The 12491-nt window shown below is 40.7% G+C and overlaps 1 protein-coding gene across 5 annotated transcripts in view; it reads left to right on the plus strand.

Moving 5' to 3' along the window:
• Nucleotides 1–12491, plus strand: part of dennd5a (DENN/MADD domain containing 5A) — a 31358-nt gene that overhangs the window by 6690 nt on the left and 12177 nt on the right. For 3 of the 5 annotated variants that reach the window (XM_038297712.1, XM_038297717.1, XM_038297714.1), the window contains exons 2-6: nucleotides 4619–4690; nucleotides 5487–5596; nucleotides 5694–6372; nucleotides 9501–9688; nucleotides 10286–10594. In XM_038297712.1, the coding sequence (XP_038153640.1) occupies nucleotides 4619–4690; nucleotides 5487–5596; nucleotides 5694–6372; nucleotides 9501–9688; nucleotides 10286–10594 (1358 nt within the window). The remainder of the gene's footprint in view (nucleotides 1–4618; nucleotides 4691–5486; nucleotides 5597–5693; nucleotides 6373–9500; nucleotides 9689–10285; nucleotides 10595–12491) is intronic. The other 2 variants (XM_038297713.1, XM_038297715.1) reach the window with 1 other exon arrangement.

A 12491-nucleotide genomic window follows, 5' to 3' on the forward strand; every position in this document is an offset into this window, starting at 1 on the left:
TGCAAACAAATGAGGACGAAGGGCTCAGCTAGAAAGCTTGCTCAGTCTAAATGATCATTTTTTCCTCTGTAGCGTGCTGATCAGCTTAGCTGTACAATCTTTCTAACAAAAAAAGTTTGGGGAATAAGAATGTGGCCAGTTAGTACTGGAGGAGAAAACAATATTAGGGTAAACAACCTTATTTCTAAACATAAATTTCAAGAGGTATTGGGATTTTTAAGAAAGGTTTATTTTAGATATCAAGTCTTTCCCTGTTTGTAATGCTCTTGCATTTACTTTCTGAGAAGTGGAGTTTTGAATTAGTTGAATATGCAGAGTTTGGCAGCATTTTGTAACACTTGGTGAGGGAAGTCACGCTATTAAAATGTTCTGGTTTGGTAATGTGACCTAGAATTATATTGAGAATATATTTTGAATTTTTCCACTGACACAGATATTCAAGTTTGGTTCTTTATCCCTATTAAAATAATGAACCTGACGACACTTGGCTTTCTTCTGACACCTCCATCTAGAATGGGGATAATGGCTGTAGGTCAGCACCATCCTTATTTAACCTTTTCTCAATTAGGGCTGGGAATTGATAAGATTTTCACGATTCCGATTCCCTTATCGATTCTGTGCAACGATTTGATTCCTGATCAATTCTCTTATCGATTCTGTTAACAATGAATTTGGTAAGTGCATGGTGACATTCGTCTACCTTCCCCTGGGACATTCTATTTCTGCCTGCCTCTGCGAAAACAGAAGGCAGTGAACCGGAGTGGCCAGCCTCTGAGCCAGCCAGGCTACCCGTCTCGTCTCAGTCGTCTAAATGTAATGGAGAAGGCATAGGTTTAATGAAAAAGTATTACTGTACAATTTTACGGAAATAATCTCATCTCCCCCTGATCTAAATAAACAAGCTTCACATTTCTCTCGCTGCCTGAACTGCAGAGCAACTTCATAGCATGTTTAATATCCCCAGAGAGAGGTAGGAAACTGGTTTATTTCCAGAAATGGCGTATGATTTACTAGGAACCACATTAAGCGCAGCCAGTGATATGAAACTAGCTACTTTCCACCAGAGTTGACTTTAGCTTCTATCCATCAAAAACACGGCATTCGTTAAAATGTATGCCATGTTGTGTGAGCAGGTGTTTCTGCATATTTGATGCATTTCCTCCCACGGATGTAATCGCCACTTTACAATGATTGCAAAGCGGCTTGTTGCCATCTCTCTCTTCCTTAAAATTTAGCCAAACTTTATGTCACTTTACCCGATGGGGCTCCATTTTTTAGTTTTGCTTTTCTAGACTTACGCCTGGTCACGTCATACTTGCTTACTGAATGCTGTTTGCGTGACTTGTGGAAAAATGTGACGCAAATCGTCCTGCCCAGCACTAGGCTCTGGTGCTGCCTGGAACCGTTAAGAGTATCATTAAGCAAGCTACCAAACGGTCCCATGGAATTGGAACAAACGAAACCGGTTCTGAACAGAGACCAGTTTTCGATTCCCATCCCTTTTCTCAATGCTAAAAAACAGGGCTGTCCTTCTCCAATATTAATATCTAATATCAGTCTATTAGCTTCTAAAAAGGTATTTTGATTTTAGGTGGTATTTCTACTTTATAGTTTTTAAAGAAGCATCTGTATGGGCATTTAAAGGTGATACAAAAGGGAATTTCAAGAATCAGCTGTATATATCAGATTGGTTAATCTCTTCAGAGCATTTTAAGTGTGAAGTGACGGTTGTGAGTTGAAGGGGATTCCTGATCCTCTGACTTCTGACTATCGATGTTTTTTTCCTGGTTTAGACTCTTTGTATGTATTTCATGCAGCTCTGCAGGAAGTGGGGTTGAGTTCTTTTTGAGTGTAACTTCACAGGAAGTGTGTCGGAGAACAGAAGCGTTGTAAAACTGTGGGTGGTCTCTGGCTCCTCACCAGATTAAAAACCTGCTTCATTACTCGTCTGCTATCCGTTTACGCTCTCGTGGCATCATCACAGACCTTTGGTTATTCTGAACAATGAATGATGTAATAATGTGCACTGTAGTAGATTCATTAGACGTCACTGAGGGTTTTTAGTGAAGCAGCTGACAGGCTGTGAGTGAGGGGACATTTGAGACAAGAACGATATTTTATATTTTTAAACTGTGGTTTTAATATTGAACTGGTCGGCTATACTGAAAATGAAATTCAACCTAAAATGAAATGGTAGATTTAGTCAATGTTTTTACTGAATCTGTACAACTTATACCACAAGGGAATGAGACAAATGGGACAAGGTAAATCTAATATGAATAAATCTAATATGAATTAAGTATTAAAGTCTTTATTTGTAGAGCTAAAAAGCTTAAAAAAGTCAAGTACTTTTTTGCTTCTCTTTGACTTATTTAGTCTGAAGAAGAAGGGCTATTGAAAATAATTTTTAGAATCTATTTCTACAAATTTTTAGCTCTACTTCCTATTGGAGCTAATACATGTTTGTGGCATAATTCTCAGATTGAGAACATGTTAGAACATGTATTCTGTTGAGGACGCTTTATCCATATGTAACCAGATGTTTGGACCTTAAAACCTGTTGGGTTTGTTCTTGTAGATTATTTTTTTCCAATCCACTCAAATTGACTCTGAGCTCTGAGAACGTCTTTATGGATCTTTGCTTTTCTTTGCGTGATAGAAATAACTCATATAGACTTCCTCCGCTTTGCTCCTGCATCCCGATCTCATAAAGACCTCTTAATGTTTCCCAATCAGCAGACTTTGCTATTTGAGTCCAAGGTCTTGCTTTTTTCTGGGGTTTTAAAATATTTTGATTCTTCCTGATGTCTTTTATATCCTTTTGTTATATAGATAAAACGGTGTTACCCAGGAATATGTCGTTTGAATTGGATCACAATGTTTGGGGTGAAGTAGCTTTGTTTTAAAGCCAATTGAAAGATTGACACTTTGATCCCTTGCAGCACCACATGTCAGGGCGTCCTTTGGTCTGAACGCAAATACACCATATTGACCTCCAAATATTGATCGCAGATAAAAACTCTTCATTTGCTCTCTCTAATCATAAAGTTTATTCCTGCAATCGTACAGAATTGAAGGTTTTTAGGATTGGATTGTGAAAACCTAGTAAAGATGCCCTTTAGTCAGATATTTCCACAGTTTTGAGTTTGTCTGTTTCCCATGTTTCTTACATTTATTAGTGGTAGGGATCCAGCTGCTTGTTGGTTGCTAATGTTGTGTCTGCGTTGTGCGACTGGCCTAGTTTCATCTGTGTGGGTTGTTTGGATATGAACGCATCAAAGACATTAAAGTAAATCCTCAAGACTCTCGGTCTGTCTCTTGAACATCTTTATTAAAGAGCCTGATATAAAACTCAGTTTGCTGCTCATTGGCAATGTTTTGATGGGATCATTTGCAGCTTAGACTGCACTTCTAAACTTGATTCCCCGATGACACTTTTATTGATTTTCTTTTAAAATTCATCTATTATTCCAAAGTGTTTTGTATTTCTGACCATTGTCAAACAGAAGAGGATAATATCACTGAGGAAACTGATCATTTCTTGGCTGTGTGAAAGCTATTGTTTAACATATTTAATTAATAACGACTTCCTCTGCCTTGTGGGGAAAGTTCTTGTTTGTTGTCGGTAACATCAAAGCCAGAGAACAGCTATACGTCAGCGGTGGCGTTGAGGAGCCAGAAATGCTTTAGAAACCTGCATCCCTGGACTTTGTGTGCTGCATGACAGTGATCTTGTGCAGGCAGATATTTGTCCGTTATTACTCTGCAAATGTAATGCATGACAAGGATTGCAAGTAGCATTGCTTGCAAAGAGTACAAAGGCTCCTCTTTGTGTGAAATGTTAGATAAGCTGGTATAGCCACAAGGCTGAGAGGAAAGTGCAGGCATTCACCATTACCCATCCTCTAACCACCCGCTGATGAGATCCACATTTTAGAGACTTGACTCTTATCTGGAATCTGTATCACATGAACAGAATAGATATTAATACTTTACCATTGAACACCCTGGAATTTCCTCCTAAAATTTAGATACTTGAAAACTCAGAAAAGCCAACCCAATAGGCTAGAATAACAGATTTTGATGCAATTCATTTAAAAATGGGGGGGGGTTAACAATGTTGGCCTTACTCTGTGGCTTATACACTGTTTAAAGGTGTATAGAAAAATGCATGTTTGTGATATCATGGAGGCGAACAGCCCGGGGCGGTCAGTAAAGCCTGGGTTTCTGTAACAATGACTTTCTAAACATGGCTGGGTGAATATGGAGAGATTTAATTCACTGCAGTTTAGCTGGCTCAGGTTTGCTTTCAGCTCTAAAGATATATATATATATTTTTCAGTTATTCCAGTCTAACGAAGCCTCTAGTTCAACTGGTTCCCTTCCTTTGTGTTGAGACGGGAGCTTTAGAGCGGGCTGCAGCACGCTGGTCACCCTGCATCTGTAGGAGGAGCCTTTAGAACTCAGAACCTACTTTGTGTGTTTGTGTATTTCTCAGAGTAAAGCTCTAAAATAGACCCGTAAGGATGTTTGATGCCTAAACTTGAGAAGTGATGCGCCACCCAACAAGAACCAGGTCTTTACTTATCACATTTGTTTTGTTTTATTTGTTGTGTAGCTTTATGCCAGTATATAGAGGATACTAAATTCAGAGATGGGGCCAGAGGAAAATTGGCGAGGTCAAACGAAGGTAACCTTTTCCACCACACACACTGCTTTTTTCCTCCCTCCCGACCTAAGCTTAGCTTTGACCCCCAATCCCTAACCTTCAACCTGATGCACCTTGTCTACCCCCCCAACCCCAACTTTTGCATCCCCTCCTCTTTTTTTTTTTCTTTTGAAACCCAAAAGTCTGGGGTGAACATTTTTTTTGCCCTTCCTGTTTCAAGCACCCCTAACTTCTCTCCTCCTGGTTTTCGTGAAGCTCCTCCCCTCCAGTAGCAGCTGAACAGGGAGCTGATCCCTGACAATCACCGCTTCTGTATCTCGCACACACATCCAGTGTCGCCTGCACTGGCATCGCTTGGTCAATGTCCTACCCCTCTCCTTTACACTCTGAATGACTTTCTCAGTCCTGCCTTTGGTGTGTGCATCACTTCTGCTTTACTCTGGGTCTAAATCAACTCAACTTGTGCTTCTCTGACTGATTTCTCCCTCTGTACTGCCATTAAAGCTGTCGTGAAGCATTTTCATCCGCAAAGTTTTACCTGGAGCTGTTGATTTGTTGACTTTTTTTGGGAGGAGGGGGGCACAGGATGCAGATGGCAGCTTTACATGATGCAATACAAACTTCCTCTAAAAAGAAACGTGCTGATTTTATTTTTCTCTTTTATTTCCCTTGGCGATGCGCCTGGCACTCGTAGCTTGCTTTTGATAAAATTTCATCTTTTCTAAGTAACTGCTTTGTCTGATTAAATAACTCAGTCTATACTTGTCTTTTTTTTCTTTTTCTTTTTTGTATTTTTCTGTGCTGTTTTGACTTCCAGGTGAGAATTTTGAGCAGAGTCCATTACGGAGAACTTTTAAATCCAAAGTCCTAGCACATTATCCTGACAATGTGGAGTGGAATCCATTTGACCAGGATGCAGTTGGCATGGTAAGATTCTTTGTGTTTGACAAAAGTTATTCATTCATTCTAAGGGGCTTTGTTTAGATTATAATCCCCGATTTCCTCTCCGTACCTTCTCCTGCAGCTCTGCATGCCGAAGGGTCTGTCGTTTAGGACGCAGACAGACTCCAGAGAGCCTCAGTTCCACTCCTTCATCATCACCAGAGAGGACGGCTCTCGGACCTATGGCTTCGCCCTCACTTTCTTTGAGGAGGTGACCAGCAAGCAAATATGCAGCGCCATGCAGACTCTTTACCACATGCACAACGCGGAGCAGTACGACATCTTGCACACCCCCACCTCCCCAAAAGGACCAGAGAAGCAGGGGCTCCCCCAGACCCGTCCTGTGCTCCACGCCGCTCCGGCAATCTCCCGCCTGCAGCGCTTCAACTCGTATGACATCAGCCGAGACACTCTGTACGTGTCCAAATGCATCTGCCTGATAACGCCCATGGCTTTTGCTCAGGCCTGCCGGAAGGTCCTGGAGCAGCTTCACCAGGCCGTCTCGTCCCCCTTACCCCCGCCACTGCCGCTGGAGAGCTACATCTACAACATCCTGTACGAGGTGCCTCTGCCACCTTCAGGGCGCTCGCTCAAGTTCTCGGGCGTCTACGGCCCCATCGTGTGCCAGAGGCCGAGCACTTCCGAGCTCCCGCTCTTTGACTTCGCCATCAGCGAAATGTTTAACTTGCTCGGGGTGGAGAACGTTCTGCAGCTGTTTACATGCGCCCTGCTGGAGCTGCAGATCCTGCTCTACTCGCAGCGTAAGTAGGCCTCTTCAGCTGCTCCACATTCATGCACACAATGGCTGAAGTGATAAATGTACAGACTAAAAGTAAACAGTGAATTGATGGGAATATGTAGAACTAGATTCCCAGAGGGATTCCCCAGCCAATCATACTGTTAAATATTTGATTTATCAAAATGGGACTGAGTTGAAGGTGATTTTTGCAGGTGGCTTTAGATTATCTTGCCATCAGATTATTACCTAGAGATTCTTCTGTAAGGGGCCTTTGTTGTGTTAAAAGCCTGAGGCAGGCATGAGAGAGAGCTGAAGCGGATGGCTTGAGTGCAGGTGTAGGTTTCTGTGGCTGATGGACTGCTTTGCATGATCATCTTTCAGAATATTAACCTCTCTAAGCAGACCAGCTCATCTTTGACAAGCTTAGAAAAGTTGCCCTTTTAAAGCAATTGTTAATTATATGATTTAAAGCTCCAATATAGCATTGTTTTTGTTTTTGCTTTAATATTTCCATAGGAAACTGGCCAAGGTTCTGCTTGTAGTATGCATTAAAATAATTCTGGATTTTCTGATCATCCCTATATCTAATATTCATCAACACTGTAACTGTTGTGTTGTATAATATGCCGAGGCTGCATGTTTTTAAAGAGACTTTGGAGGAATAAGCAGATTGCTAAGGGATGCCGGATCTGGTGGTTCGACCAGATCCATTACAATGCAGAGAGGGAGAGAGGCGAATGATTGACAAAACGGCGGGGGCCAGCAGGGAGAAGCTTTTAAGTTGGAAAGCTGTAGTGTTGCCAGGCAACCTGGAGACGGGGGAGGATGGCGATGATGCGGGATGATTATTATTGGTCGGGAGTGACATCATACCTCTCTGCGAGGCTCATCACTGCAGAACATGTGAAGGGTGCTGAGCAGAGCTGATGCCTGGGGATCTTCCGGCCAGAAGAAAATTGGCTGCTCACTTGAATAAATACTCTGAGGAGAGGGATGCTCTGCAAACACAGTAACAATTGGAGGCTGTTGTCTGTTGGAAACGGATCTTTAAGTTCAGAAGCCTGATTTTAAGAACAGAGAATACCAATGCCTGCTGTGTTTTGTAATGGAAAACAAAACAATAAAAACCCCATGTGTCCTTTTTCTCTAATAAGATGGAGCGGCTAACGAGCTAGAGTGAGGCTTTGATTCATTTGTATTCCTAGGCACTTCCCTCCTCCGTGTGATTCATGCAGCTGAAAGCGACAATTCAGATTAGAGGAGAGTGGCGTGATGGGAAGATCTGACCTGTCTGGATGTTTTAACGCACAAACGTAGACTCTTGAGAATCACAGCAATAAAAATGGCTGCAGATGTTCCCCCTCATCCTCAGCACAGATGGCACACAATCATTAGGTAATAAGGTCCTATTTTTCATTTCAACTTACAGAACTTAGGTCTAATTTTATTATTTTAAAAGTTCAGCTGCATGTATCTGGACCTGTGGCATTGGTTTCTTCTGATTTCTCTAAGGAAGACATTCTGGTCTGACAGAATCACTCTTTATTTCTGGAGAATAAGACAAAGGATTTAACTTTGCCTTTTTAAATTTTTATTTTTTTTTTCCCTGTTAATGAAATGAAAAATACTTACATTTCTCAGATTTCTGCTCTGTCACATCTCCACTGAGGGAGTCGATAGTTGGCAGCAGGACTTTACTTCCAAAACTAGAATCTGCTCTCATTTAGGTCAGCTGCAAAATATTTAAGTCATGCAGCTTTTTAAGTAGTCTCCTGCTCTTATGGCCTACTTTAAAAGGGGGTTGGCTGATGTTAGTATGCTTGTCCCTATCCTGGGAAAGGCATTGTGCTTGAGGATCACTTATGAACCAGCACATAGCCAAAAGTAGCAATGGCATTTCTCTTGGCACCATAAGAGGAGAGGCAGAGCTGCACAGTAGGTGTTGGGTGGGATTGGGCAGGAATGCAGACCAGAAGGACTGCACACATATTTGCTTGTATAACCTTTGACTGAGGCGTGAAGTCCTGGTGGAGGAATTTCAAGTCGAGCAGCTGGGGAGCTGGATGCAGCTGTGTCACGCTTCAGTGTCTTCATTCTCCAGGGAGGCAATGGGGGGTGACACCTTAGAGAAAGAAGAAACCAAAACTGGTGCTTTATCAGTTTGGTTTATTTTAAGGGTGACCATAGTTTGCATTAATTCTAGCACCACAGCATGTTTTTTATTTCAGTTTGTAATATTTAGAAATCCCTTTTTTAAATGCTCTAGTTTAACAATAAATGCAGACTTTCCTTTTATCACAGAGTTCTAATATGGCTTTAAAAGTTGTTAATTGCTGTAGAGATGAACACTTTTACATTTATCTGGTTTTTCTGGGGGTATTTCTCATTAAGGACTGTGTTACTTAAAAAATGTACTGCAGGTTCTTAGAGGTGTTGGTCCTTAATCAAACCTTTGAAAAATAACAAGACTCTTTCCACTTAACTCGAAAATACTATCAGATAACATTAATTTACTGACAGAACAAACAGACTTGTAGTTTTTCTTAAGCTCATCTTTGGAAACATTTATAAAATATGCACTTTATATTAGCCTTGTCATTTGAGCAATGTTAAAGAAGTCCCTCAAGTGGAGTATTGTTTCAGTATTTAATGATCATCCAATGCAAATGTTTACATGCATATCCCTTTGACTGCCATCCCGGGAACTTTCTTTAAGACTGTTGTAAATCTGCAGTCATTCGGTTGCACAACAAATACAAGTTATTTAGCTTCCTGTCAGCTCTTGTTAGAGTAATTTGTCTCTGCAGGATGCAGTCTTTGCTCCAGAAAATTCCTACAGATATGCATCGGACTATGTTGAAAATAATTTCTTTGAACTGGAGCTCATTTTTGTCAGCAGTTTTAGTTTTGTTTTGTGGTGGGGTTTTTTTTTATCCTTCATCAGCTGATGAGCCTTAATGATCCTCAGCTGATCTGACATCTGATTTAATCAGGCGTCTGTTTTGTGTTGGTTAGCAGAGATTCTTTTAGTTTTAGGAATTATGTATTCCATCAGTTTGGGTTTACCTTTGCGTTTCACAAGCAAGTCAGACATTAAACTGTTAATATGATTAAAGAATGTGTATTTCTGCTTTTCTGTTTGTGAAACAGATTACCAGAGGCTGATGACTGTGGCGGAGAGCATCACGGCCCTCATGTTCCCCTTCCAGTGGCAGCATGTTTATGTTCCCATTCTGCCCGCTTCCCTCCTGCATTTCCTGGACGCTCCGGTGCCGTACCTGATGGGCCTACACTCAAACGGGCAGGATGACCGCACAAAGCTGGAGCTGCCACAAGAGGTGGGACAAATGCCCACACACACATACAGTCTGTGTAGTAAATGTTCTTTTCATTCTGTTGATGTTTAGAAGTAAAGTTTGTTTTCATTAAGTTGAACTAACTTAAGCAAACTGGGGACTCTTAAATGGACTTTTCTGGATTAACAACAGAACTACATTTCCTGTACTACTTCTAGGTCTTGATGTTTCTTCATCTAACTCCTCACCTGTCTAGGTTGTTAAGCTACTTTGAGGTGTTTGGTTACTGCAGATAATTAGACCCTGATCCCGTTTCTATTTAACTCTCATGTCCCCACAGTATACCGCCATTTTTTAAGTCAGTCGGCTTAGTAGTGGTTTGGTTCTGCTTTTTTCTTTCTTTTTTTTTTCTTTTTTTTCTTGTCCAGCTTGGTTGAAGACATAACCATAATATCAGATGTGGATTCAGTTAACAAGCAGAACCTTTTTCCAAACAGCTTTTGGTATTTCCAGTTTTAACAGCACTAGTTTAATACCTTTAATTATTGTAAAGATGATACATTGTTTTTTTTATGATATTTCTAACTTCGATGTTTTTTTTTATCTCTCTCCCCCCCCCCCCCCCCCCCCCCCCCCCAGGCTAACTTGTGTTTCGTGGACATTGATAATCAGTTCATTGAACTGCCAGAGGAGCTGCCGCAGTTTCCCAACAAGCTGGAGTTCATCCAGGAGATCTCAGAGGTGCTCATGTCCTTCGGCGTGTCTCCAGAGGGAAACGTTCACTCCAGCAACAGCCAGGCCAGGTACACCTTCCGATCTGTCGACATGGTGTCCGACAACCGCAACGGCAATCTGGGGCTACCTCTCAGCTCTTACCCGCTGAGGGAGAACGAGACCATCGCCCGGCTACAGGCGCTGGTCAAGAGGACCGGGATCAGCCTGGGGAAGGTGAGGACTGATGAATTAGAGATGGTCAGCTCAGATGGTCATTTAACATGTAGGGAGAGTTAATTTTTAATGAAGGATCTTTGATCCAACAGTGTGACAGTCAGGGAACCTATTAGCTTACCAACCTGGGAAATGTATATGGCTCAATATACGATATATCTGCCTTTCAAAGGGTTAGGATAACTCTGTTTGTTAAAATGGGTCATTGACAAATAAAAAGAACATTTACATTTTGCAGGCACAATTAACGACTTTCTATGTATTCTAGGACATTACTTTGGATATAGTGACAAAAGTTTGTAGAACTTCAATCAGGTGGAATGAAGTTGGAGGGAAAAAGTCTCTATTGACTACTATCAACTACTGTTGACTCCACTAGGGCAGAAATAATTGATTGATTTTAAAATAATTGTCAACTAATTTAGTAATAGATTAACTGGAGTATAGAGACTGTAAAACAGGCCTTTAGTGACAGAGCAACCCACTTAGAGCTGTAATCATGCCAAAATTGTAAAAGAAAAAAAAATTGTCTGCTCAATCCTGAACTCCTCAAGTGGAAAGTTTTAGGTTCACCTGGTTTAATGTAATAAAAAAAAACATCTTCTCTAAGCAACCTTTGCTATCCGATTATTAATAGCAAATCAACAGAATAGTTGATTTGCAAAATAATCGTTAATTGCAGCCCTAGACTCTACAGATTCAGGAGAAAGCTCGACCCTCTATTGAACATCAACAGAACGACAACACTGCAGCTGTAGCAATGCCTGTTGCCTTCAATTCACATACATGATTTGAAGGAAAACATGTCATCACAATAATATTGTAAAGAAAATTGATTAACAAAACAAGTCTTTTAAACGGACTGATTATGTTACTAAAGCTGGGTCACAGACTTCTTTTATAATTTCAGTGTCAGATATTTAATCTTGAACCTTTTGATGTTCGATGATTGATCAAAAAATAATCTACAGATTAATCGTTTACCAAAATAATCATTAATTGCAACACTAATCTCCGTGTGACATCTAATGCACTTATGTGTTAGCAGCAGCCATTAGCTCTGCCAGAATAGATTAGCCAATCATCTTTATATAGTTTGTCAGGTATGAGTTCCATCTGTTCTAATTCTTGCTAGACTCGCTACTAAGATCATTTAAAAAAGAAATTAAATTAAATTAAAATGAGTCATTTTGTCTTCTGAATAACTGTTTTATTCACTGCTCAGCCAGCTCTGACGCAATAATATGTTGTTATACTTTAAGAAGTTTTTTTGCCCAACCCGCTAGGGGAGGCAATATCTTATTTAATCAGATATTATTCGGTTTCTCCTATATTGTTTATGAACACTCGCCCTACTGTGAATCGAGCTCAAATAATGATCAAAAAGATACTTCTGCACAAACATGGAATAAATGCACCACAACTTCTGTTCAAAATATAAGTTTATTAACAAAGATCATTCAGCTCCAAGTCAAACATATTTCAGTTAAAAACTCTTGACTATAAACTAGTGAAACTCAACTAAACTGCTATGTACAAAGAGGAAGGGAAACATGGTTGAAAGACATACCACAGTTTAGTATGAATTTTATCATGCGGCCCACACCAAGGGAACTGCTTTTCAGGAGACTTTCCCCTCCAGTCTGGCTCTGGAAGTTCTGAAACTCAGAGAAATGTGTTGCAAAACGTCTGTTTTGGAGATGGCTGTGGAGCCAGTTGGTTGAGAGGGGGTTGCAGAGCAGAAGAGAGGTCTCACAGCTGTTTTATGAGCAAAACCACACCCTCTTCTCCAGTGATCATGTTGAGATGAAACATGGACATTGCTTTTCAATGTCCAAAATGACTATCATGGTTTATGGCACAACAGCTGACATTAATAAACCCAACGCAGCATATT

Source organism: Cyprinodon tularosa, unplaced genomic scaffold, assembly GCF_016077235.1.
Source record: "Cyprinodon tularosa strain WSP-4 unplaced genomic scaffold, ASM1607723v1 ctg395, whole genome shotgun sequence".
Taxonomy (NCBI): domain Eukaryota; kingdom Metazoa; phylum Chordata; class Actinopteri; order Cyprinodontiformes; family Cyprinodontidae; genus Cyprinodon; species Cyprinodon tularosa.